Source organism: Typopeltis vanoorti, chromosome 25 (genome assembly GCF_054136105.1).
Source record: "Typopeltis vanoorti isolate ZY-2024b chromosome 25, IOZ_Tvanoo_1.0, whole genome shotgun sequence".
Classification (NCBI taxonomy): Eukaryota; Metazoa; Arthropoda; class Arachnida; order Uropygi; family Thelyphonidae; genus Typopeltis; species Typopeltis vanoorti.
This window is the reverse complement of record NC_143573.1, coordinates 38,411,242-38,435,366: the sequence shown is the minus strand read 5'-3', so window position 1 is coordinate 38,435,366 and position 24,125 is coordinate 38,411,242. Positions and strand designations below refer to the sequence as shown.

The 24,125-nt window shown below is 34.1% G+C and overlaps 1 protein-coding gene across 10 annotated transcripts in view; it reads left to right on the top strand.

The window, feature by feature from the left end:
• The window catches only part of LOC150092673 (liprin-alpha-1-like), a 778,236-nt gene that overhangs the window by 446,044 nt on the left and 308,067 nt on the right, over positions 1-24,125 (top strand). For all 10 annotated transcript variants that reach the window (XM_090414522.1, XM_090414524.1, XM_090414523.1 and 7 more), the window contains exons 8-9: positions 4,770-4,880; positions 21,795-21,878. In XM_090414522.1, coding sequence (XP_090270648.1) covers positions 4,770-4,880; positions 21,795-21,878 — 195 coding nt within the window. The remainder of the gene's footprint in view (positions 1-4,769; positions 4,881-21,794; positions 21,879-24,125) is intronic.

Sequence of the window (24,125 nt, the reverse complement as noted above, 5' to 3'; positions counted from 1 at the left end):
GCAAGAATAGAAAATAAGTACACCATGGTGGACACAAGAAGTTAAAGAAGCAGTCCTGGAAAAGGAAAAAGCATACCTAAAGCTCTTATCAAATAAGTTGGAAGATGTCCTAAAAGACTGCAGGAAAAAAAAAAATGTATGAGATCTAAGTCGTATAAAAGTAGCTAAACAAAAAACATGTAAAGACCTCAGTAAGAATATAGAAATAAATATCAGGAATACAGTAAAATGTTCTGGAGTTTATTGTAAAGCATAGAAATGGAGGAAAGAGTACTGTAAAAGGAATCAAAGTCAAACAGGAATATATATATATATATATATATATATATATATAAATAAATATCAATACTTGAGGTAGGGGAAAAAAAAGGTGTCAAAAGGCTGAAATGTGGAAAGGCAGCTGGAGTAGATAATATTTAATGAGAAATGATCAAATATGGAGGTATAAAGATTTTGCAGTGACTTTTAATTCAGTGGGCCTGGTCAGATGGTCAAATTCCAGATGATTGGAGTAGATCTATCATTGGAGTAGTTCCTATCTCTAAAAAGATGAATATAAAGCTGAATACAGTGAAATTTCTCTGCTGAGTGTTCCTGGTAAAATTTATGCAAGTATACTTGAGAGAAAGCTAAGAAAAATTGTGGAAGAGAAACTTGGAGAAGAGCCTGCCAGGTTCAGGCCAAACAAAGGTTGTCAAGATCAGATTTTCACTCTATGAAAATTGTTGAGAAATCATAGGAATATAATAAGGATCTGCATTTAAATTGATTCGAACATATCAAAAGAATGGAGAGTCGAGACTCTCCAAAAAATCTAAATAAAAAATATAAAAAATACTTTTATACCACTCATTTGGAGGATATAGAAGTCAGGGACTACCAAGGAAAAGATGGAATGAGACCAGAAAAGGTCTAATTTAAGCCACTGGCCTAAATCCCTGAAAGGAGGATGATAATGATGAAATGACATATGACAGGGTGTGAAGAGTATTCAGAATGCTACAATTATACTGAATAAATGGAACATTCTATTGAGCAATATATAGCCTGTATTTGAGTTGTAAGTCGGCAGCAAGAAGGTGCAGGTAAGATGAGTTAATGTAAAATCAGGTGTGAAACAAGAATGTTCACTATCTCCACTCTTATTTATCACCTACATGGATCATGAAAGAAATGTTATGAAAGAAAGTGGCATTAAACCTGACATTAGAAACAAAGATATAAAATTTAGCTCTTTGGTTTATGCAGGTGAGGTATACTCCTAAACACATTCAGTGCAAATGTTCAAGATTTTCTGACTAAATTCAATATCAGCTGTAACAAATTTGGCATGAAAATTAGTAAAAAGATGAGAACTATGAAAATAGGTAGGAACATAGAAAACATTAGTTGCATTCTTAATGGAGAATGTATAGAACAAGTAAAATATTTCTGCTATTTAGACACAGATTTTAATGAAATATATCCAAATTAAATATGGATATAGACAACAAAATAAGCAAAGCTCATGTGGTGGAGAGCCAGGTGAATAAATTTATATGGAATAATATAGATATTGGCCAAAACGCTAAACTAGCAGTATACAAGACAGCATTCAAACTGTTTGTAAATTATGGATCTGAGAGTTGATTATAAATAAAGCACCTGGTCAAAGATTAGAGACCACAGATGTGAGAGTCCTAAGAAAAATTAGGGGTGTGAACAGCTGACATAAATGGCAGAATCATATTAAAAATGAAGATATTAGGAATAGACTTGACATTGTTAGCTTTCAAGAACACGAGAGTGTGGCTAATAGTCCTGCAAAACAGGTGTTTGATGCCAAAATAGCAGGAAAATACCCAGAGGAAGACCATGATTGCCTTGGAAGACCAAAATGTTAGATACGACAGTATTGCAATGTTAACAATTAATACACAAGTAATTTAAAAAAAAATAAAATTAAAAAAAAAATCTTTAGCTCACTTATGGTACAAATGTACTATAGGTTTACTAATAACCATTTGCAGGTGGGAACCACTTAAAAATCCAGGAATAGACAATAAAATAAGCAAAGCTAATTCTGTTTTGCTATTATGTGAAGGGGAGGCCACTGAATGAATTTCTATGAAATAAGAGAGAAATTAGTCAAAACATTAAACTAGCAGTGTACAAAACAGAATTCAAACCATGATATTATTAAAGGCTGGTATGTATACCACATAGAACTAATTGGTAGAAAAATATTTTTATTTTAACATGGTACTAGTTTCTGAAACAACTATGGTTCCATTTGTCAAGAGAAAATAATGAATAAATAAACAGTTAAGGTACAAACAGTAATAATAACTGTATAGTCTAACGATGTACTATGTTGGGTTTGGATGATTAGTGATGTGTTGTGTGCCACCAAACTCTGCATGAATGCCTTGTTTTTTTGTTGCTTTTTTTTTATTTAAGTTTAAAAGCTCTCGAGTAGAAATTATAGATAATCTACATAAATTATCTACATCGATAATTTCAGTTCATTGCCACAAATCATTAACTTGCTCTTTCATTCAGTTGCTTCAGAGTGGTTCCCTTGCAGTGAACTTAATGCTATGAACTCACAGTTTTTGTGCTCATGCTCAAAACATTTGCAGAAGATTGGTGTTTTATTTCAGCAGGCATTCTGCATTTATTTTTTGTTATTTTTTTTTAAATTGCAATGACAACATAGAATCTGCATAACTTTAATGCTAATGGTATTTTGGCAGAATTAAAAACTTGTGGAGTAAGGACCTCTGAACAAGAGGCTTGCTGTTCTTGGCCAGTTCTTACGGACAACCAAAGCAGAATGAGCAAGAGTGTTATCATAGTGGAGAATCCAGTCTCTAGTGCATTTTCTGAGAGTATCTCCAGTACATCTTTCCACAGATGTTATAGAGGATGTGAACAGAGATGTTAGGTTTTAGTTTTATCCTTGGAAATAAATTGATAATGGACATTTTCATGACCATGAATGTCAAAAAATTAAATAAATAAAACAGCCATCATGTACATCAGATTCTAAATTGCATTTGATCTTCGAAATTCGGTTTTCTCATTGTTTCCTTTCAAAAAATATGTTTGAATATATCTAAGTTTTACAACTAGAATAAGATTGCAGTTGTAAAACATCAACATGAAGCAGAGATGCAGACTACTTGGAACACATTTGTATTCTTAGAGAAATGACATCAAGAATAGGAGGCTTTTTGATATATAGATTGATTGAGGATTTTTCTGATCTCGTTTTTGTCAGAAAATCAAAGGAAGTGTTTAAAATGATAGGATAACTTTACTAGATCTAGATCAGATCATCAGTTTAGTTGTTGATGAACTAGTAAAGTCCAGATAAGAGCAGGGCTAGATGGAATGAAATAGGAGAAAGAGAAGTTAGTTAAATACATTTGGAACTGGATTGTAAATGGTTACTGACCCACATATGCTCAACATCCAGTTACAGTCCAAATGTAAGAGTGATGTAGTTCTTGAACAAAAGTTGCAGGCAATAGCTGTGACATGGAACCCGACCACTTCCCCTTGGACATGATACAAGTATCTCCTTTTGGCCTTTTCAGAATTAGTTTTCAGTATGCTGATATTTATTTTCAACTGTCACCTTCAGTTGTAGGCAGAAATAAAGTCAAAGACTAATGAAAACTAGCTGAAGTTTTAAGTGAAGTCCACATAACAAAGAACTGTCATAACTTAGTCATTTCTCAGTATAATGAAGTCATAGGGACCACAGAATGATTTGTAACAATGGACAGTTTACCATATTGAATTTCTTATAAAATAGCATTTTGCCTATTCTGTAAGAAATTTTTAGTGAGTGAGTAAGTATTACAATGGTCCTTGCTAAAGTGAGACTCATCTGTAGTACTGTGGGTGTGCTATGAGTTAGATAATACAGTTCCCTACTCTAGAGGCCAAACGTGTAAATTTTTCAAGCCATTTCAGGCCTTTATTTAACATCCAAATTCATTTGGCCAATTGAATTAATGAACTAATCTCTTGGAGAACTATAATGTAAAGTGGAATTAGAAATAAAGGTTTCCTTACTTACAGTACATCCTTATGATACTGGTGTTGTCTGGTCTAGAGTGACTGTAAGTAGAGGACTTTGGGAGAAGAAATTAATGCGAAGTTGTGATCTGAATTATTTAAAGACATTGTAATAGAAGATTGATCTTTTTGAATCTTTGTATAATATCAAGGTAATAGTTTCTTATTTCTTCTAAAGATGTACCTATGAGATGTGCCAACAAACAGTTATTGTTGAAACTGTTAAGTATATTTTTATAACTGACTTATTAAACATGTGAAGTTTTTAAAAATGCATGAACTTTTAGTATACTAACTACGAAGTATTAGAATTGTGTTCAGTTGTTTCTGACTTAAACTTGAACTAAACTCACATCAATAGTGATTATGATTGTTTTAACAGTTACTAAAACAGAAATACTATATTTATTTAGACGAAGAAAAAAGAAGTGCTTATTAACTATTGGTTATAAATTTTTCCACTCATTGCAAGATCTCCCTTTTCCTTGTTCCATATAATTGCTATTACTTTGATATTTTTTGATATATTTTGGCTACTAAGCTCCTTTTTTGAAGTATCGGAAAAACTGAATTATAAATATTAATGAGTAACAGATGTAACTAGTAGTAGAATTCCATTATTATTTTTGGAATATAATTTACTTATACTTTTTCCATGTTTTTCAAAGCTAAATAATGCAATGTGGATTATGTTATAATAGAGTGAAGAAAAGTGTCGCGCATTACAAGAGAGGTTAGAATTAGCAGAACAGAAACTAGCCCAGTTTTCTCGAAAGGCAGATGCATTGTCAGGGGTGGAAGCCTTATCCCAAGTAAGTATCGAATCATAGAGTATACTGTTGGTGACAGAATGCTTCATATTTAATACAATACTTTCTTTGGTGAAACTTACTCTTTATGGCATTGTCTCAGCACAACAAATCTAAAACTAATAAAGTACTAAATGCTTGAAATTTTACTTATTGCATTTTATTTTTCTAAAAGAAATATTGCTAACATCCTTGAGAAGAAATAATTTGATAGAAGGTTCTTAATTATTTTCAGATGATTTTTTTTTTTTTTTTGTGCAGAACTTAATGCCAAAGGTAATAACACAGGAAGTGAACAGCCAAAAGTAGTGGAGGGGTACAATTAAATTTGAAATGTGGAATTGTGCAAATATAAATATCTTAATTTATTAAGATAAATATGAATTTGTTGTTATGTGCCATCCAGTTGTTTTCGACTCTTGGTGATCTTGTGAACAAAGACTCTCCATCCCACTCCCTCTTGTCCTTTCTTTCAGCAATTGAAGTTCAAGTTGATAAGTTCTTTTATGTTGTCCATCCAACACTTTTTCTGGTCTTCTTCTTCTCATTCCCTCAATTTTCCCCAACATAACTGCCTTTTCCAATGATTCATCAGTTCACATAATATGTCCAAAGTACATCAATTTTTGTTTCATCTTCACATTTACCATCATTTCTGATTATAGATCCTAGTAAATCATAACTTTGAATGATTTCTATTTTATCTCCCACTAGCCACCAAAGGTTGGTCGATTGGTAGAGCCTCTGCTACTAATGGCTTCAAAAAGTTAAGCCAGTTTGAGCATGGTTAGTAGTTGGAAGGGAAACGATCATTCGATGCTGTTGACACACTCTCCCTCGATGAGTCTTTGGACTCCCTGGAGGTATAACATCATAATAATAATATTATAAATTCATTTAAATTGTCAGAAGCCATCACTTTTTGTTTTGCTGATGTTTAAATTAAGCCCAGCTTTGTCACTTTCCTTAGTTTCTGCTCTGAAGGTTGTATCATCTGCATATCTTAAATTATTTATTTTTCTTCCACCAACCTTTATTCCAGCTGGATCTTTGTAGGGTGACAGTATATAACCATGCCACACCCCTTTTTCCACTCAAACATTATTTGTCTCTCTCCAAAGGCTGTTTTTACTGAAGCTTCTTGGTTGTCATACAGCTCTCTCTTCCCATTGATCTCATTACATTCCACAGTCTGATCCACTCAATCAAAAGCTTTCTTATAATCAGTAAAACAGCTTACTACTTCCTTTTGAAATTCTCTTGTTCTTTCCATAATCCATCTCATGGTTGCTATTTGGTCTCTAATTCCTCTACCTCTCCTAAAGCCTGCCTGTTCTTGTGGTATTTCTCTATTGACATATGGTTCCAGCCTTTGTTAGACCACTTTCAGCATAACTTTACTTTCATGTGAAATTAAAGTTATGGTTCTATAATTCACACAATCACTGGGATTTGATTTTGTATTTATTTATTTTTTTAATTGTGATAAATATTGATATTTTCGTCTCTAGGTCTTATTTTCTCCAAACCTGTTAACAAATTTAATTCAATATATTGACTACCAGCTGCTCTCAATAATTCCACTAACACACCATCAGTTCCAGGAACTTTTCCTTTTGGCAGCTGTTCCACTGATATCACTTCACTTTTCATTATCATGGGTTCCTCGACAAATTCTCTCCTTTCAAATTCTCCTTCAATATTATCATCTTTCCTGTACAAATCCTCTACATACTCTTTCCATCTTTTTTTTCACTGCTTCTTCTTCCATTAGACATTTTCCCAAATTACTTTTTAAACATTATTTAGGGATAAACTTCCCTGTAACATAATTTATATTTCTAAACAGATTTCTTGTTTTACCCATATTGCTTTCTTCAATTTCCTTGCACGTTTTGTTTAGATGTTTTCCTTATCTTTCCCAGCCTGTCTCTGGAAATCTGCACTCAGTTGTCTACTCCTTTTTTTTTCTTCTGAAGTTTCATTTTTCTTCTTTTCTCTGCTATTTGAATAGCTTTTTCTGACAAACATTTAGAATCTTTTTTTCTTGTTGCTTTACTTAGTCTTCTTTGCTGCTTCTATGACTACATTTTGTTTCTTACCACAGTTCTTCTAATTCTCTTCCTGTCTTCTCCAAATTTTTTAATTTCTTTCTGACTTCTACTTTAAATGCTTCATTTATATGATTTAAATAAAATCTGATACTGCCCTTTTGTTTCTTCTTAGCTCTTGATTTTAATTTAAGTTTCTGTCTGGAATTGCAGAACATGCCATCAACACCAGATATAGAGTTAAGTGGAACAAGACAAAAGTCATTCACAAAAGTCGGATCCTAATGGAACAGCTATACAAAGAAACATGTGAAACATTACTTCACTCCCCTAACCTAAACAGATCCGATGGTTTACATCTTTACCCCCTGTGGGAGATAGTACGTTATAAAGCAGCAAGTCTTTCCTAACACATAATTGTATACACACACACACACACACACACACACATATATATATATATATATATATATATATATATATTAAAAAAATGTGGGAGATAGTACTTTATAAAGCAGCAATTCTTTCCTAACATATAATTGTATACACATATACAGGGTGTTCGGGATAAATTTGACATATTTATAATTAATTATATTTTTCCGTAAGTTACATGTATTAACACACACTTCTCTTCATTTAAAAGTTTGGACCCTTCTTCATTCATATACAAGATGTCAGAAAGGATGGATAGCTGGAACCCACCTGAATCATGGAAGAGAATAACTTGTATCATGATGATTCGTGCCCGCCATCAAAATAAGGATATTACGACTGCTGCCCAATGCTCCCTGAATACAGTAAAAACAATCAGGCATGAACTAGAGACTTGCAATGGTGACTACGAGGATGTAGCAAGAAGAAAGATCCCTAGCAGACGATCTGATTGCGTTCGTACAGCAGAATTCCTCGCAAATCTGCAGGAACAGGTGTTGAAGAACCCTGGCATTGGAATTCGGGCTTTGTTCGTGGAGTTGCTAACTTAGTCAAGCCCTGGATAACAAGGGTAGCCAATGGTAGGCCGTATGTATGGCAGCAGGATTCGGCCCCTTGCCACACCTCTGGGAAAAGTCAAAAATGGTTGTCTGAAAATTTCTACGACTTCACCAGTCCAAATGTTTGGCCTCCAAACTCCCCAGACCTTAACCCCATGGATTATTTTGTATGGGGCGCAGTTGAAAAAGACACCAATCGCACTTCCAGTAATACAAAAGCCCAGTTAATGGATAAAATTAAAACAGTTTTTGCGGCCCTTCCCAGGGAGACTGTAGCATCAGCTTGTTCGAGGTTCCGAAGCAGAATTGAAGCTGTGATCGATGCTAATGGTGGTTATTTTGAGTAAATCTTGTTGATAGTATTGTAATTAACTCTGCCTGTAATGTTTTTTTGTCAATTCATTAAATTTAATAGATACAAAGAAGATTTTCTTTTTCCTTACGAAACTGTCAAATCTATCCCGAACACCCTGTATATATATATATATATATATATATATATATATATATATATATATATATATATATTAAAAAAATTTTTTTAATTATGATAATTGAATAATTAAATAATTATTGTTTAATAACTAAATAATTAAATTTAAATAATTAAAATAAAAATAAAATTACAGAGGTATTTCCCTACTGAGTGTTCCTGGCAAGATCTATGCAAGTATACTTGAGAAAAGGTTGAGAAGAATTGTGGAAGAAAAGCTTGGTGAAGAACAAGCTGTATTCAGGCCAAATAGAGGCTGTCAGGATCAGATCTTCACTTTACGACAAATAGTCGAGAAAGCATGGGAATATAACAAAGATCTGTATTTAAGTTTTGTCGATTTGGAAAAGGCATATGACAAGGTGCCAAGAGAGAAGCTATTCAATACGCTGCAGTTATATGGTGTCAGTGGGGCATTATATCAAGCAATACTTAGTCTTTATTTGAGTTGTAAGTCAGCAGTTAGAATTGAAGGAAGTACAGGAAGATGGTTTAATGTTAAATCTGGTGTGAGACAAGGATGTAAATTATCCCCTCTGTTATTCATTATCTATATGGATCACATTATGAAGGAAAGTGGTATTAAACTTGATATCAAAATTGGAGATGTTAATGTTAGCTCTTTGCTTTATGCAGATGATGTTATACTTCTAAATAAATCCGCTACAAGTCTGCAAGATTCTCTGACTAAATTGAATAGCTGTTGTAATAGATATGATATGAAAGTGAGCAATAACAAGACAAAGACAATGAAAATAGGCAGATGCATTGAAAATGCCAACTGTGTTGTGAATGGAGAACCTGTGGAACAAGTAAAACATTTCAGCTACTTAGGCACGATTTTTAGTGTAGATGGTAAATTAAATATAGAAATAGACAACAGAATCAGCAAAGCTGGTATGGTGGGAAGTCAATTGAATAAATTCATATGGAATAAGAGAGAAATTAGTCGGAACACTAAATTAGCTGTAAGACAGTGTTCAAACCAGTTTTAACTTATGGATCTGAGCGCTGGGTCAGAAGTAAAACACTTGACCAAAGACTAGAGACCGCGGATATGAGAGTCCTGAGAAAGATTAGAGGCGTGAACAGATGGCATCAATGGCAATATCACATTAAAAATGAGGATATTAGGAAAGAACTTGACATTGTCAGCATCCAGGAATGTGTTAGCAGAGCTAATCTCAGGTGGTATGGTCACTTAAAAAGAATGGGAGAGGAAAGATTAGCAAAACAAGTGTTCTCTGCCAGGTTGGCAGGAAAACGACCCAGAGGAAGACCAAGATATAGGTGGATTGATACGGTACAAAGTGCCTTAGACGATAGAAATATAAGATCTGATAATGTTGGAGTCTTGACAAGTAACAGACTGATTTGGAGGAAAATTGTAGATAGGAAGTTAGTAATGATATAATTTTTTCATGTAGTACTGTCATATCCTGTACACCCCTTGAGGGTACATGGCAGGAATTTGATGATGATGATGAATAAAAATAAAAAATAAATAAATAATAATAATAATTTAGATAAATTTAGAAAATTTAACCTTAGCTACTTAGGTGGCGCTTTGTGAATATAACAGTTATTGTTTAATTAGCTTTGTACCTGATGATGCCTGTGATACTCAGGTGAAAATTCTACGAATGAAGAATAATTGACATGAGTTAATTCCACTATTATAATAGTTAGTAATTTTAATTTAACTTCAACTATCAATAATTCATGATCTGTCCCAGAGTGGTGCACCAGGTAATGTGTTTGCTGCTTGGATAGCACTTCTCCATCTTCTGCTTGCAAAAATATAATCTAGCTGATTTCTATATTCACCATCAGATGAAGTCCATCTGTACAATCTTCTTTTATGTTGTTGAAAGCAAGTGTTTGCAATAAAGCAACTGTTTTCAACACAAAATTCCATCCTTTCTTCTGCTTCATTCCTTAATCCTAAACCAAATTTTCCAGTGACGCCTCGTTCTTCTTTTTTCTTCCACTTTTGCATTTTAATCACCTAGTATCAAGAGAAAATCTGTTTTATCTGCATGCTGCTGTAAAATTCATTGACCTCATCTTCACTTGAATGTGTAGTGGGTGCATACACCTGTATCAGTGTAACATTCATTGGATATGCCTTTATTGTGATTAGTATTATTCTATCAGACACTGAGTTGTAATCCAAAATGTATTTTCTGTATTCTCTTCTAACTGTGAATGCTACTCCATTTTTTGGAAGGTTTCCATGTCCAGAGTAATACATCATGAAGTCATCGGTATCAGAGTGACCCGTTCCTGTCCATCTCAGTTCACTGATTCCTAAATCAGTGAACTGAAATCTTGAGTTCTTCTCATTTCTTTCTTCACCAGTTCCACTCTTCCTTGATACCTGCTTCTTACATTCATGTTGCTATTTTATGTAAATCATTAAAGCAGAGGCACTTTCTTCTGAGATTAACTCTATTAGAAGTTGAATTTCCAGAAGACTTTGATCCAGCTTCATCATAATTCTTGTTTACTTCATTGGAAGTTCCTTTCTACTCTTTCCCAGTAGCCATTTCAGTGCTTTCCGACCTGGGTCTCCCATCTTCCAACACTATATCACAATAATTTAAGCCTCTGTTCATAAGATTTTTGTTAAAGACAAAATATATACAGAAGTGGTTTGCATTGTCTTCTTCTGTGTTTGTTTAGCCTACTAGGTAAGGCAAATACCCAGGAGAGAAGATAGACTCCTGCTGCAATAGATGAAGAAAAGTAAAATAGGAAAGATTGAGGGATGGAAGGAACAAGAAGGAAAGAAAGAAAGAAGAGTAGGGACCAGTCTACAGATAATATAACAACTGTATATTACATGAAATAAGGCATGGTATAGCATCAGGTACCCCAGGTTTGCCACCCCCATACTCACTAAAGTGAGCCCTTGCAAAATAAAAAATGAATAAAAAATAAAAAAAAACAGAACAGTTTTTTTTTTATATTTTGCATAATGCCCCATTACCACATAATAACTCTTGTATAAGTCTCTTAAGGATTCTAATATTGCTTGTACTTATTATAACAATTAGAATTGAAAGATGTTTAGAAAGGTTATTTGATATTAAATCAGGTGTAAGACAAGAATATAAGCTATCTCCATTGTTATTATTCATTATCTGTATACATCAAATTATGAAAGAAAGTTGCATTAAAACTGATATCAAAATAGGAGATATTCAGCTCAGTTCTTTGCTTTCTGTGGGTGATGTTATACTCCTAAATAACTCTTGTATAAGTCTTAAGGATTCTAACTAAATTGAGTAACTTCTGTAACAAATATGGCATGAAAATCTTCAATAATAATGAAAACTTTGAAAATTGGCAGTATCATGGAATGCATCAACTGCTTTATTGATGGATAACATTATTACTATTATTATTACATAACACCTCCAGGGAGTCTAAAGACTCATTGAGGGAGGGGAGGGCACAACTCTCCGTCTCCACCACTCAATCCACCACAACTATGTTCCTCATCTACACCAACGCCATCTACCACCGACCACCACCATTAGTATTTTCACAGACGATCAAAATCATCCATGCCCAATGCGGGATTCGAACCCACAGCCTTTTGGCTGGAGAGCAGATACGCTAACCACTCGGCCAACCAAGTATAACATATAAGACAAGTTTAATGTTTTAACTATATGCACAATTTTTAGTGAAAATCCGAATGAAATATGGAAATAGCTAATAGAATAAACAAAGCTAGTCTGGCGTAGAGTCAGTTGAATAAATTTATATGGAATATAAATTTATTTAACTGACAATCAGAATTTCATTGTGTTCAAAATGGATTTTCTCTTATGGATCTGAGAGCTATTTTAGAAATAAAAAAAAAGATGATGAAAGACCAGAGACCACAGATTTGAAAGTTCTGAGGAAAATAATATTAGGGAGTGAAAAAATAGCATCAGTAACAGAATCCTGTTCAAATTTATATATATAGGAACCTCCATCAGCTCAGTGTCCACTCTTTGATTGGGAAGACCTGGGTTTGAATATCTAGCAGACAGTATTTATAGACTATTGATCTCCTAAACAAAGCAAAGCTGCCAACATTTAATTTAACAAAAAATAAGAGTTTAACACTGAAAGAACTGAGAAGCATCACTAATCTTATAATACTGAAGGTTAACCAAGGCAACTTAATGCTAGTTCTAGATAAATGTTTTTTTTTTAAAAAAAAAAACAAACAAACAAACATTGCTGAAGGATACTGCCAAGTACAAGTCCAACCTATAAGAAATATACTTCATTATTATTGAAAGAGGCTGCATCTATGTGATTGGAGGTGGGGGAGTTAAAATAATACCATCCTTATTCCAGCCATTATGTATTTATGGGTTGCTTATAGTTCACAATACTGACATCTATTGAACCTATCATCGATGGTTAGTGGAATTGGTAGGTTCAGTTATTTCCTAGCCAAAGGACTTGCTTTTGAATTAACCTTCTCCTCCTCCCCCCCTTTTTTTTTATTCTTTATCTAACTCTCATCCATGAAAGGTAAATCTATAATAGTGTCAGAAGTGAGGCTCATGTCAAGAGATTGTAACAGTAGATGTAATGTGAAATATGCTTGAAAATGTATTCAGTGGTGCAGCAGAAGACAATCAAATGAATAGTAGTATGAAAGACGTGAAGAATGAAGAGTTGACTGTAATGAAGGAGATAGCATGCTAACATGGAGTGCTTTATAGGACAAAGTGTGAGATGAAGAAATGTCTGGTGAGTGGTTCAGCTGAGAACAGAAAGAAAGAGATGTGAGAAAAGAGAAAGGAATACTTGACTTAGTGAGACAGGAAAAGGAAGGAGAAAGTCGTGTACGGTGATTACATTATATGAGATGTGCTTGACAAGAGAGTGATGAAATCGTGCTTTCTAGGCAAAAATTAACAATGTTAGCAATGCCTATTAGAATGCAGAAGGGCAAAGTGAAAAAGTTGATTGTTTTGGCTGGAGCGAGTGATTTGAAAGGAGACAAGTATGATATGAGGAAGGACATGAAATAGTTACTGAAAGCAGCAAATGGGAAAGCGAGAGAGAATTATGATAGTGAATCTGTTGCCACAGTATGAACAGAGTTGAGTTGAGAAGAAGAGCCATCATAGTGAATTAGTCAATGCATAGATTATGCAGGAGTAATGATAGGGAGTGAGTTTGATGGACAAAGGGATTATACAAGGTGGATGGTTTGCACTTGAATGGATTTGGTGTGAGAATGTGCAAAAAATGCCTGAGTTATACCACTGGTTATAAACAGTTGATGCCTTATAGAGCATAAGGATAGTGGTGGACCTAGAAGGCTATTGCACTTTATGTATACTAATGCCATGAAAGCATTCAGAACAAGAGAGAAGAGATTTTAGCATTGGTTAGTTCTCTTCTTGGCCAAATGTTATTGGCATTAGTGAGATATGGCTGACAGAAGATGATATAATTAGTGGGATAGAATATGAAGGGAATACTATTTTTAGGGAGGATAGAAAGAAAAGAATGGGGAAGTATTGTTGATGATAGCTGAATTGCATCCAAAGAGAGTAGGAGTTCAACTGGAGGTCAGTGAAAATAGGGAATTTGAGGCCATTTGGCATGAGATAGAGTGCAACAGGACAAAATATAGAGTTGTTGTATTAGAAGGGGATGAGAAGGATTATGAAGATAGTATGCATCAGCAAATAAGCTCAATGAGTGGAGGACAAGTAATGAGTGACTTCAGCTATGGGAACATAGTTTGGTAGGAAGAAAGGACACATGGAAAGAGGAATTTATGCAGTTACTAAGAAATAATTACTGAGAACTGATGACCTGCCTGTGTGTGAAAAATGCAATATGCATCTAAATATTTGTCATGTTCTGGTAGAGTGTCAGCACTTTACACACACAAAAGAGGAATGAAATTTTTACCTATCTAGCCAAGCCATATACACTCAAACAGATTGCATGATGTTTTTAACCTTTTACAAAAGAATTAAGCCTTATCTAGTCAGCCTTGTCTTTAGGTGAGGTAATTACAGTATCATCTGGATGTGAGAATATTGGACACCTGTGTGAGAAAAAGTTGCATCTGATGCCTTGGAAAGGGACCAGAAGGAGCAACTCTCAATAGGATTTGCCCCTTTAAAAGTCTAATTTCTATTTGTTGGTGATTCTTTTACAGCTGTTGTGAGCTGCAGTATAGGCAGAGTGAACATTGCAATTTTGGTCCATTCATGGTATGGAGGGTTTTTCTTTTACTGCATTGGCATGCTTTTTTTAACCATGGCTTGGGTGGTGGCTGTAAATTTGAAAGTGGTACTGCCAAAAGACACAAGATAGAACTAGTAGGTGAAGGTTGTTCTGTGGCAAAAGAGACTTCTATGAGGTTGTGATCTGAGTTACCAAGAGGAGAAATGACATTCATAGTATACTTGGAAGGGAAGATTGTTAGGAAGAGGTCAAGTATTTGCAAATTGGAGGGTTGTTTGGTATTCTGGTAAGGAGATTGATAATCTGTGATAGGTCATTGCTAATGGCAAACACCTCAGCATCCCTATCTGCTTGATTAGTGAAACAGGAGAAGGGAAGCCAACATGAGTTGTGAAAATTGAAAAGTCTCCAATGAGATGGTAATACTGTTATTTTTGACCACACGAACTATAGGAGAGAATAAATGACTACTATTTGGGTTTTTTTTGGTGAAATTTATTTTAAAACAAAGTTATACCAACTAGTTTCACCAGCTGTGGCTGCTGTCTTCATCAGGGTAAAAGATGTATAAAAATATTAAGAACACTTAAATGCTAAAAACTGTTAACACTAAAACCATAAAATAAACCGAATACAATTGTATTTTTTATAAAAGCAGAAGAACGCGTACATCACACGCATATCGTGTGTATGATCTGCTAGTTGTTGTGTAGGAACGATTTGTAGTTGGCGGCAAAATTCAGTTCTGGCATGTTGAAAGATCTAATAAGGGTCTTCCAGATCTCGAGCAGAATCAATCCTTGGTTTCTATTAAGGTTTTGTTCTGAGTGGAGAACTGTTGTGGTTTCTTTTATAATTCGGGAGTGGAAGGCCTCCTCTAAGTAGGGCATTGAGCTTTTATCCCATTCTATAATGTGATTAGTCCTAGCAAAATGAAAGGCTACCCCCAATTTGTCTTCTCTATTATTATTGACGTCTCCTATGTGCTCCTCCTTCCTGATTTCAAAACTTCTTGAAGTCTCTGACCAATACTTCAAGCTGCACAAGCAGGGTATGTTGTAAACTCCGCTATATTTAAAAAATGGACGACTGTCTTTTGGAGATCGTAAGAATTGGCAAATTGGCAGGTTTAAAAGCTACTTGTATACCACAAAGACAACCTGAAGATATACATTATAATTCTGCCATTGGATTCCGTTTGTAGGGACAATTTCTAATAAGATTGACAGACTCCTCAAGCCACATGGTATACGAGTAGCTTTTAAATCTGCACAGACCATTCGCCAATTTTTACAATCTCCAAATGACAGTCATCCATTTTTTAAATATGCCAGAGTTTACAACATACCCTGCTCGTGCAGCTTGAATTATATTGGCCAGACTTTAAGAAGTTTTGAAATCAGGAAGAAGGAGCAAATAGGAGACGTCAATAATAACAGAGAAGACAAATCGGGGTTAGGCTTTCATTTTGCTAGGACTAATCCCATTATAGAATGGGATAAAAGCTCAGTGCCCTACTTAGAGGAGGACTTCCACTCCCGAATTATAAAAGAAACCACAACGGTTCTCCACTCAGAACAAAACCTTAATAGAAACCAAGGACTGATTCCACCCGAGATCTGGAAGACAAGACCCTTATTAGATCTTTCAACATGCCAGAACTGAATTTTGCCGCCAACTACAAATCATTCCTACACAACAACTAACAGATCATACCCACACTATGCTTGTGATGTACACGTTCTTCTGCTTTTATAAAAAATACAATTGTATTCGGTTTATTTTATGGTTTTAGTGTTAACAGTTTTTAGCATTTAAGTGTTCTTAATATTTTTATACATCTTTTACCCTGATGAAGCCAGCAGCCACAGTTGGTGAAACTAGTTGGTATAACTTTGTTTTAAAATAAATTTGACCAAAAAAAAACCTAAATAGTAGTCATTTATTCTCTCCTATAGTCTCCAATAAGGATAACCTCACTATCAGGGCTTTAGATCATAGGTTCGACTATAGAAAGTTGAGCTTGTAGAGACAGATAATCAAAGTGGTCAGAGTGGTTAATGGAGTTTTGAGACTGATAGAGAAAGTATATGAAAAGGCAGGTTGGTTTGGTAGAGAAATTTTGAGCCAAAGAAGATCAAACAGGGATGATTTGTAATTTTGCAATCTCTGATGAATGTACTTTGTTTCAATAAGGAAATACTGTGAGTAGGCATATTTAAAATAATTATAATACTGGAGAAAAACTCACATAAAATACTTTATTAAGCATAGAATTTTCACCTAAGTATCATAAGCATTGTCAGTACAAGAACACAAAATGGCAATTGAACATTAACAGACAATTCTAATAGTAGCTAATGTAAGATAACTAAAAAGGTCAGTAAATTTCCTAACTTAAAAAAAAAAAAACGTATTTAGACAAAATAAAGTTCGGAAAGATTAGCTGATTTAAAAAGTACTATCTTTCACAAAGGGGATAAACGTAGACCATTCAATCTGTGTAATTTAGGAGAGTGAAGTACAAGTTTTACACATTTCTTTATATAGCTGTTTCACACGGAATGACTTTTATGAAGAACTCTTGTCTTGTTCCAATGAACTCTGTGTCTAGTTTGATAGTGTGCTCCACAAGTCCAGACTCTTCAGGCTCATTGTATTTAATATAAGACGTGTTCTTCTAGCCAAGTAAAAGTAGATCTACCTGTTTGTCTGAAATAGGATAATCCACAAGAGCAAGGAATCTGGTAAACGCCTGGATAACTGAGAGGTGGAAGCTTGTCCTTAGGAAAAGCAAGAAAGATGGAGATTTTTCTGATGGGATAAAAGGCAACAAAAATATTGAGTGGTTTTAAAACTTTCGCTATGTGTTCACTAATGCCTTGCTCATAAGGGATAGGAATGCAAGTTATTTCTTCTGTGTTTGAAGAGATAGAGATACCATAACTGTTAAAAGCTCTTTTGATGAAAGAATCCTTAAAACCATTAGATAAAAAGGTGAAATTGATATGTTGTAATTCTTTCTGTAACATTTAGTTCAAAGAAGTGGGGCTGACCACTGTTTTAATAGTTCCAGCCTTTTGACTGGATGGTGATGAGATTCAGCATGGATATAATGGCCTGTATGAGTCTTCTTACAAAAAAACTGAAATATAAGCTACCATTTTGTTGATGAAGAATTAAAAGATCTAAAGAGGCTAACTGCTTATTTACTTCTTCTTCTAGGGTGAATTGAATCCTGAAATGAAGTGCTAATTTAGAAAAAAACTGCTGCAACTCAGAGGAAGAGCCATTCCAAATTGCAAAAATATCATCCACATATCTGAACTAGTGAGTAGGCCTAGGAGAAATGTTATCAAAAATAAGTTGTTCAAAGTGTTCCATGAAGAAGTTGGAAGAGATGGAGAAATAGGATTGTCCATTGCTGTTCCTTTTTGATTTGTTGATGTAACTTGTTTTTAAAGGAGAAATAACCAGAATGAGGGAGATAGCATGCTGATGTGGAGTGCTACATAGGACTAAGTGTGAGATGCATAAGTGTCAGGTGAGTGGTTCAGCTGAGACCAGAAAGAAAAAGATGTGAGAAAAGAAAAAGGAATACTTGACTTAGTGAGATTACAATATCAAATAGTTTAACAATATCTGAAGGAAATTCTCGTTGAAGTAATTCAATGCTGCCAGATAAAGGAACAGTAGTAAACAAGGAAACAACTAAACTAATCATAATATCTGAAGCATCCAAATGAAGATCTGAAATTTTATTTTTAAAATCCAAAGTATTTTTTATATAAGTAGCAGTTCTTCTAGTTGAAGAAGTAAGTAAATTAGATAAGAATTAGAAATTTTATAAGACCAGTCATAGACTGGTCTTAATGGAATGCTTGGTTTATGAAGTATGGGAATACCATACAATCTAGGTGGACAACCAAAGAAGGGTTTAAGTTTTTTCTTTTGATCGACATTCCAAGTAGAAACATTATCAATAAAAGAATTAAGTCTGTTTATTTGGCTACAGGTAGGATCAGATCTGAGAACTCTGTAAGTTGAATAGTCTTGAAGTAATTCTCTCATATTCTTTTCTATATTGAACAACAACAACAACAGTCTTTCCCCTGTCAATCTTCGTAATTCTTTGTAATATCTCTTTCTCTGAATTTATTCTTTAAATTAGAGAAAAAGATATTAGGAAGCTTTGCACTAAAAAGAATTTTTGCACATTCGAAATGAGTCCTGTTAGCTGTTTTTTGTGATAAAGATCGAAGACCCCTATCTGTGCTATGAAATGAGTCCATAAGGGGAATACTGATTGGGCGAGATGGTGAAATCATGTCCTTTTAATAAAACAAAAAGTTCATCCTCTGTTAGTGGAAAATAAAGTATTTTATGTGAGTTTTCCTCCAGTATTATAATTATTTTAAAGGTAAATGCACTTGTTCTAATGATTGCCGAAGTGCAGCCCTTGTGGTGGAAAGAACTGTGTAATGTGTAGTTTGGGCAATTGAGATGGACTTTGTTGAGGTTGTCATTTGGGGTTCTGATAGGAGTAGAGTAATAATTCTGGTTTAGGTGATGGTGGTGCACATTGTTTATATTGCTCTTTAGACCATGGTAAGAATTGGTGGACTGTTTTTGGAGTCACTGTATTTGGTCTCCCTGCTGCCATGAAATGGCAAAATAAATGGCTGCATAAATGGATTTGACATTGGCTGATTTGGAAGCCTTCAGATTCGACATTACTAACTGGTTCAGTCCCATGCACTAGCCGGTGGCTGGCCTGTGGAACTGTTTTACTGCTGTACAACAGCAGTAAAACAGTTCCCCATTTAAGGGAGTCTGAGTCCCTGCCATGTGATTGGCATGTCACTGAGTGTATCACTCTCACTGCATGCAGGAAGAAGGGGGGGGTACAGAAATCAGAACCCTTGCTCTAGTCACCAAACATGGGCTTCTGCCACTTCAGGTCTCTAATAAGCAAAGTGATAGTATCTCACTGCACAATGAAAGACATATACCATCTAGAGGTCTGCTTGGTATTTTTTCCAACTAGGGAAAGTATACTTATGTGGTAGCAATGCTTGCTGGGTTTGCCGGAGCCCCATTTGTGAAAATAGGCTACTGCCTATTTGGGGATGACTTGACTCCAAGAAGTTATATATTGAGCATTGTCAGCACTTTAGTAGCCCACCCTCTTGGCAGACACTCTTTGAATAATCATCATGATATGTGCAGAAAGGCTTGAGTGTTTATTTCGTGCTTTAATTCATGGCACAAAGAAAATAAAATGTTATTTAATTATTTATTTGCTAATACTTCACTGGTTTAAAAGTCAAATTAATACTTGTAAAACTTTTCTTTGTCCGCTAATAGATGATGAAAATTTTGGATTTTAGTTGTTTATGTTGTCAATTACAATTTTAAACCTTTTCCACTATTACCTGATTGTTGCTGTTTGTGTACTGTAACAAACTCTTCGTGCATCTGAAGATGCTGGATATAAACTAGTGAAATATTAGAAACTAAATAATTAAGTAAATTTTCTTTCTGTTGTGAATTAACTTGCAAAAAATCAAATCTCTTTGAATAAGCACTCAGTTTTAAAGCACCACTGATGTAAAAGGTGGATCTTCAACTAGAAAAGTAGCTCAGCAGAGTTGACTCTGACCACAGAATATTTTGGTCAAAGACCTGTCTTTTACATCAATGTAATTTTAAATTTCAACACTACTATATCACCCTAACATGAACCAGAATGACTGTTTCCTTACCAGAAATTTGGAAAAGTATGATTATTTATCATTATTCAGTTGTAAGCAGTAACTTTTTTTTTTAAATCATATGTTTGTTTCACCCTTATATCTACTGTATTATACTGCTGTATCACGCTGCTCATATCGCATTTGAAATCTATTGTTATTTTACCTTTTTGAATTATCAAATATATTGAAGATGATCTGCAAGATTCTGATAGAAATATTTCTTTATATATGTTATTAATGTATTTTCTTGTATCTGCCTGTCAGTGCCTTGCATGTAATGTTTTTTGATGTAAGCTGTTAACAGGCTAAGTCCACCTACTTCTGGAGCGTTTTCTTTACATGGGTCATTTGGGTGTTTGGTCATTTAGGTGATTAGGACATCTAAAAATAGTGACCCGTTTGATTTTTGTGGATGAGATTTGTTCATTTTATGTTAATCTGGTTAAGAAATGTGTGACTTCTTAGTCATGTAATCTATAGAAGAAAGAGTTGTTTAGTTTGTTTCCACAGTCTTGGTTTAAGTGTTTTATGATATTGCCATGCTCTGCCTATTTCATAAAGAGATCAGCTGTTGCTGAAAATGAGATGGAAATGAGAAGTAGTTCATCTCCATTTGATAGTTATGACCTCTAACTGGATGGTATAATTGGCTTTGGTATACGAGTATTGGACCCTTTGTCTGGTATTACAGTGATGAGTTCCTGGTTATTTCTGTTTTCACTGACAGAAATTAAAGAATGTCTGTTTGTTACAGATATTCTTTAACAATACCAAGGTTAATTGCCTTTGTATTAATTGGTAGGATTGATTCCTTTCTGTGTTGAGCAATATATTTGAAATGAGGATTTTCAATAGTTGTGTTTTCTTAAATTAAAGCCTTTGTTGTGGGCTTTGTCTTCTGCATCAGAGAATAGATAATTGAAGAGGTTAACCACAACTCTTTCATTATGCCTGAAGTCTGATTGGGCCTGGTGAGGGGAGTAGTTTTGCCACACTAATTTTAAAAAAAAAAATGCTACTTCTTGTGAAAATGAGAATGAGATAGAAAGACATAAAAATTTATCTAGAATTGACTCAGTTTCCATTTTAAATAAGGGATGCAACTCCTTCAATAAATGCTTACAAATCTAAGTCAATTAACTATTTCATCTTTGCTTTAGAGTGTCTTATTCTCTATCATTCTATAATCTATAAACATTGAATTTTTTTAATAATTTTAAGTGTTTTCTGTACTACTTCAGTGCAAAAATTATCACTGTATCTGTGCTTTTTGACCTGTTCACTAGGAATATAAATAAATGGAAATATGTATGACATAATTAACATTCATTCTATCTCTTTCGTATTTTTCTGTGTTGTTAAAGTATGTTGTCATAGTTATAATTTTTAATTAATAGGCACAAGAACGGCATGGTACTGTTGAAGACAGAATACAGAGGCTGGAAACACAACTGGAGGAAAAGACTGCTGAGCTAGTGAGGGTATGTGATGAAATATTTACTTCTGAATGTAATGCAGCATGAAATTCAAATTGTTAGCATGAGTTTATAAATGTCCATTAATAAAATAAAATAAAATTTCTTTCATTAATTTTTGGCTTTATATTCATCCTTATTAAATGTATATGAAAATTTTTCATTAATTATGGATGGTTTCTATCCTTAAGAATTTCATTATAAAAATTCTCTCTTCTTGTCTTTTATAAATTAATCAGATATGCTCCAACAGTGGTTATGCTCTGAAACATTTTGAAAACTTATACCATAGAGATTGATAAAGAGTTTCTGAGTCACTGGGTCATAGAACTAGTGAGGCCTCTATCCATTACCAGTCTCATTGATTCACATTTACTTGCAACAGGCACTGTCTTTGAATCAACGAGAAAAACCAATGAGACCATATAGTGAATTAAAGAATATTTGTTTTCAAACATTACCATGGTAGTTCATATTGTTGGCCTGTTTGAAAAGAGTCTGCTAGTTGATGAAGTAATTGATTAAAAAAAAAAAAAAAGAAGAAGAAGAAATTCTACTTTAAACATAGTATGTTCAACTGACAGCCCAAAGATATGAATTGTGTACTATGCATACTTTAGTCATTTCAGTTTTTACTTAATGGAGAATATGGATGTGACAGGAAAAACAGTAAGGTCAGATATGTACATGAAATGAAGTGAAATTTCTCTTAGGAAAATGATTTTAAATATGTATAAGCCCCATATTGAGCTGTGTGGAATGAAGATTACATGTTAGAAAGAGACAGGCAGAGAGAGAGAGAGATTGATAAAGAGCATTTTGTGTGTGACTGGTAAATAATACAAGAAATTCTTAAAAATTATCTGTAGAAGACTTCATTATCAAGCATTTTTGAAAAGAAAAATGGACATAACACTACAAGTGTGTGTTAGTGGAAGAATGTTCTTTCTCTCATGTTACAGCTACTTCCTACATTCACAAGAGATAAAATTTAAAAATACGTAAGGCATGGAGTATCTGATATTATCATTCAGATATGCCACATGTTATGTTTTGATAATTAACTTACTTTTCAAATTAATTTAAATTAGAGAAAGCAGAAAATGAATTCATAATCATCAGTAACCAATTTCTTATATGTACCCTCACAGGACACTATGACAGCACTCAAGGATTAATCTAACATATTACTAATCTTAATGAGCATATATTTTCTTGATCACAAAACTAATGTAAATAACTATTTGGGAACATTGATCAAGTGTAAATGGATAAGTATTTTTAATATCGACTAGTTTCACCAAACTTAAGCTGTTGGCATCGTCAGGGTACAAGCAATGAGGTTAAAACACATCACAAAAATAGATCTTAACTGTAAATTCTAAAAATTGTAGTTACAAACTAAAATAGCATCAAACGTGAATAATACACGTATCGCGTGTACATGATTTACTAGTTGTTACTAAGGAACATTCTATAGTTAGCATTAAAGTTAATTTCTTGTGTGTTCAGAGATTTAATTAGGGTTTTCCATATCTCTGGAAGTATTAAACCTTGGTTCCTGTTAAGGTTATCTGTAGTGCATGCGACTGTGGCTGCTTCTTTAAACATTCGAGAGTGATAGCCTTCTTCTATGTAAGGGGTACAACTTTTGTCCCACTCAATGATATAGTTTGTTGTGGAGAAATATGATGACAGGCCTGATATGTCTTGTCTGTTGTTTTTAACATAACCAATGTGTTTCCTTCTATCTAATCTCGAGGCTTCTCGAAGTCTGGCCGATGTAACTTGAGCCACACGAGCATGGGATATTATAGACTCCAGCATACTTATAGAAAGGATTGGTATCTTTTGGAGATCGTAGTAGTTTATAAATTGTTTCTATAGGTTTGAATGTCACTCTTATTTTGTGTTGTTTGAGGAGATTAGCGAGCTTGTTAGAGATTCTCATACGGAATGGCGATTGTTGTAATATATTGAGTATCTTCTCGTTCTCTTTGTGGTGGCTCAGAGAAAAGGATTTTGTTGACGAGTCTTCATGGGTAGCCATTCAAGGAGAGGTTATTAGATATCAATGTTAATTCATCTTGGAGCCACACGAGCATGGGATATTATAGACTCCAGCATACTTATAGAAAGGATGGGTATCTTTTGGAGATTGTAGTAGTTTACAAATTGTTTCTATAGGTTTGAATGTCACTCTTATTTTGTGTTGTTTGAGGAGATTAGCGAGCTTGTTAGAGATTCTGCTCA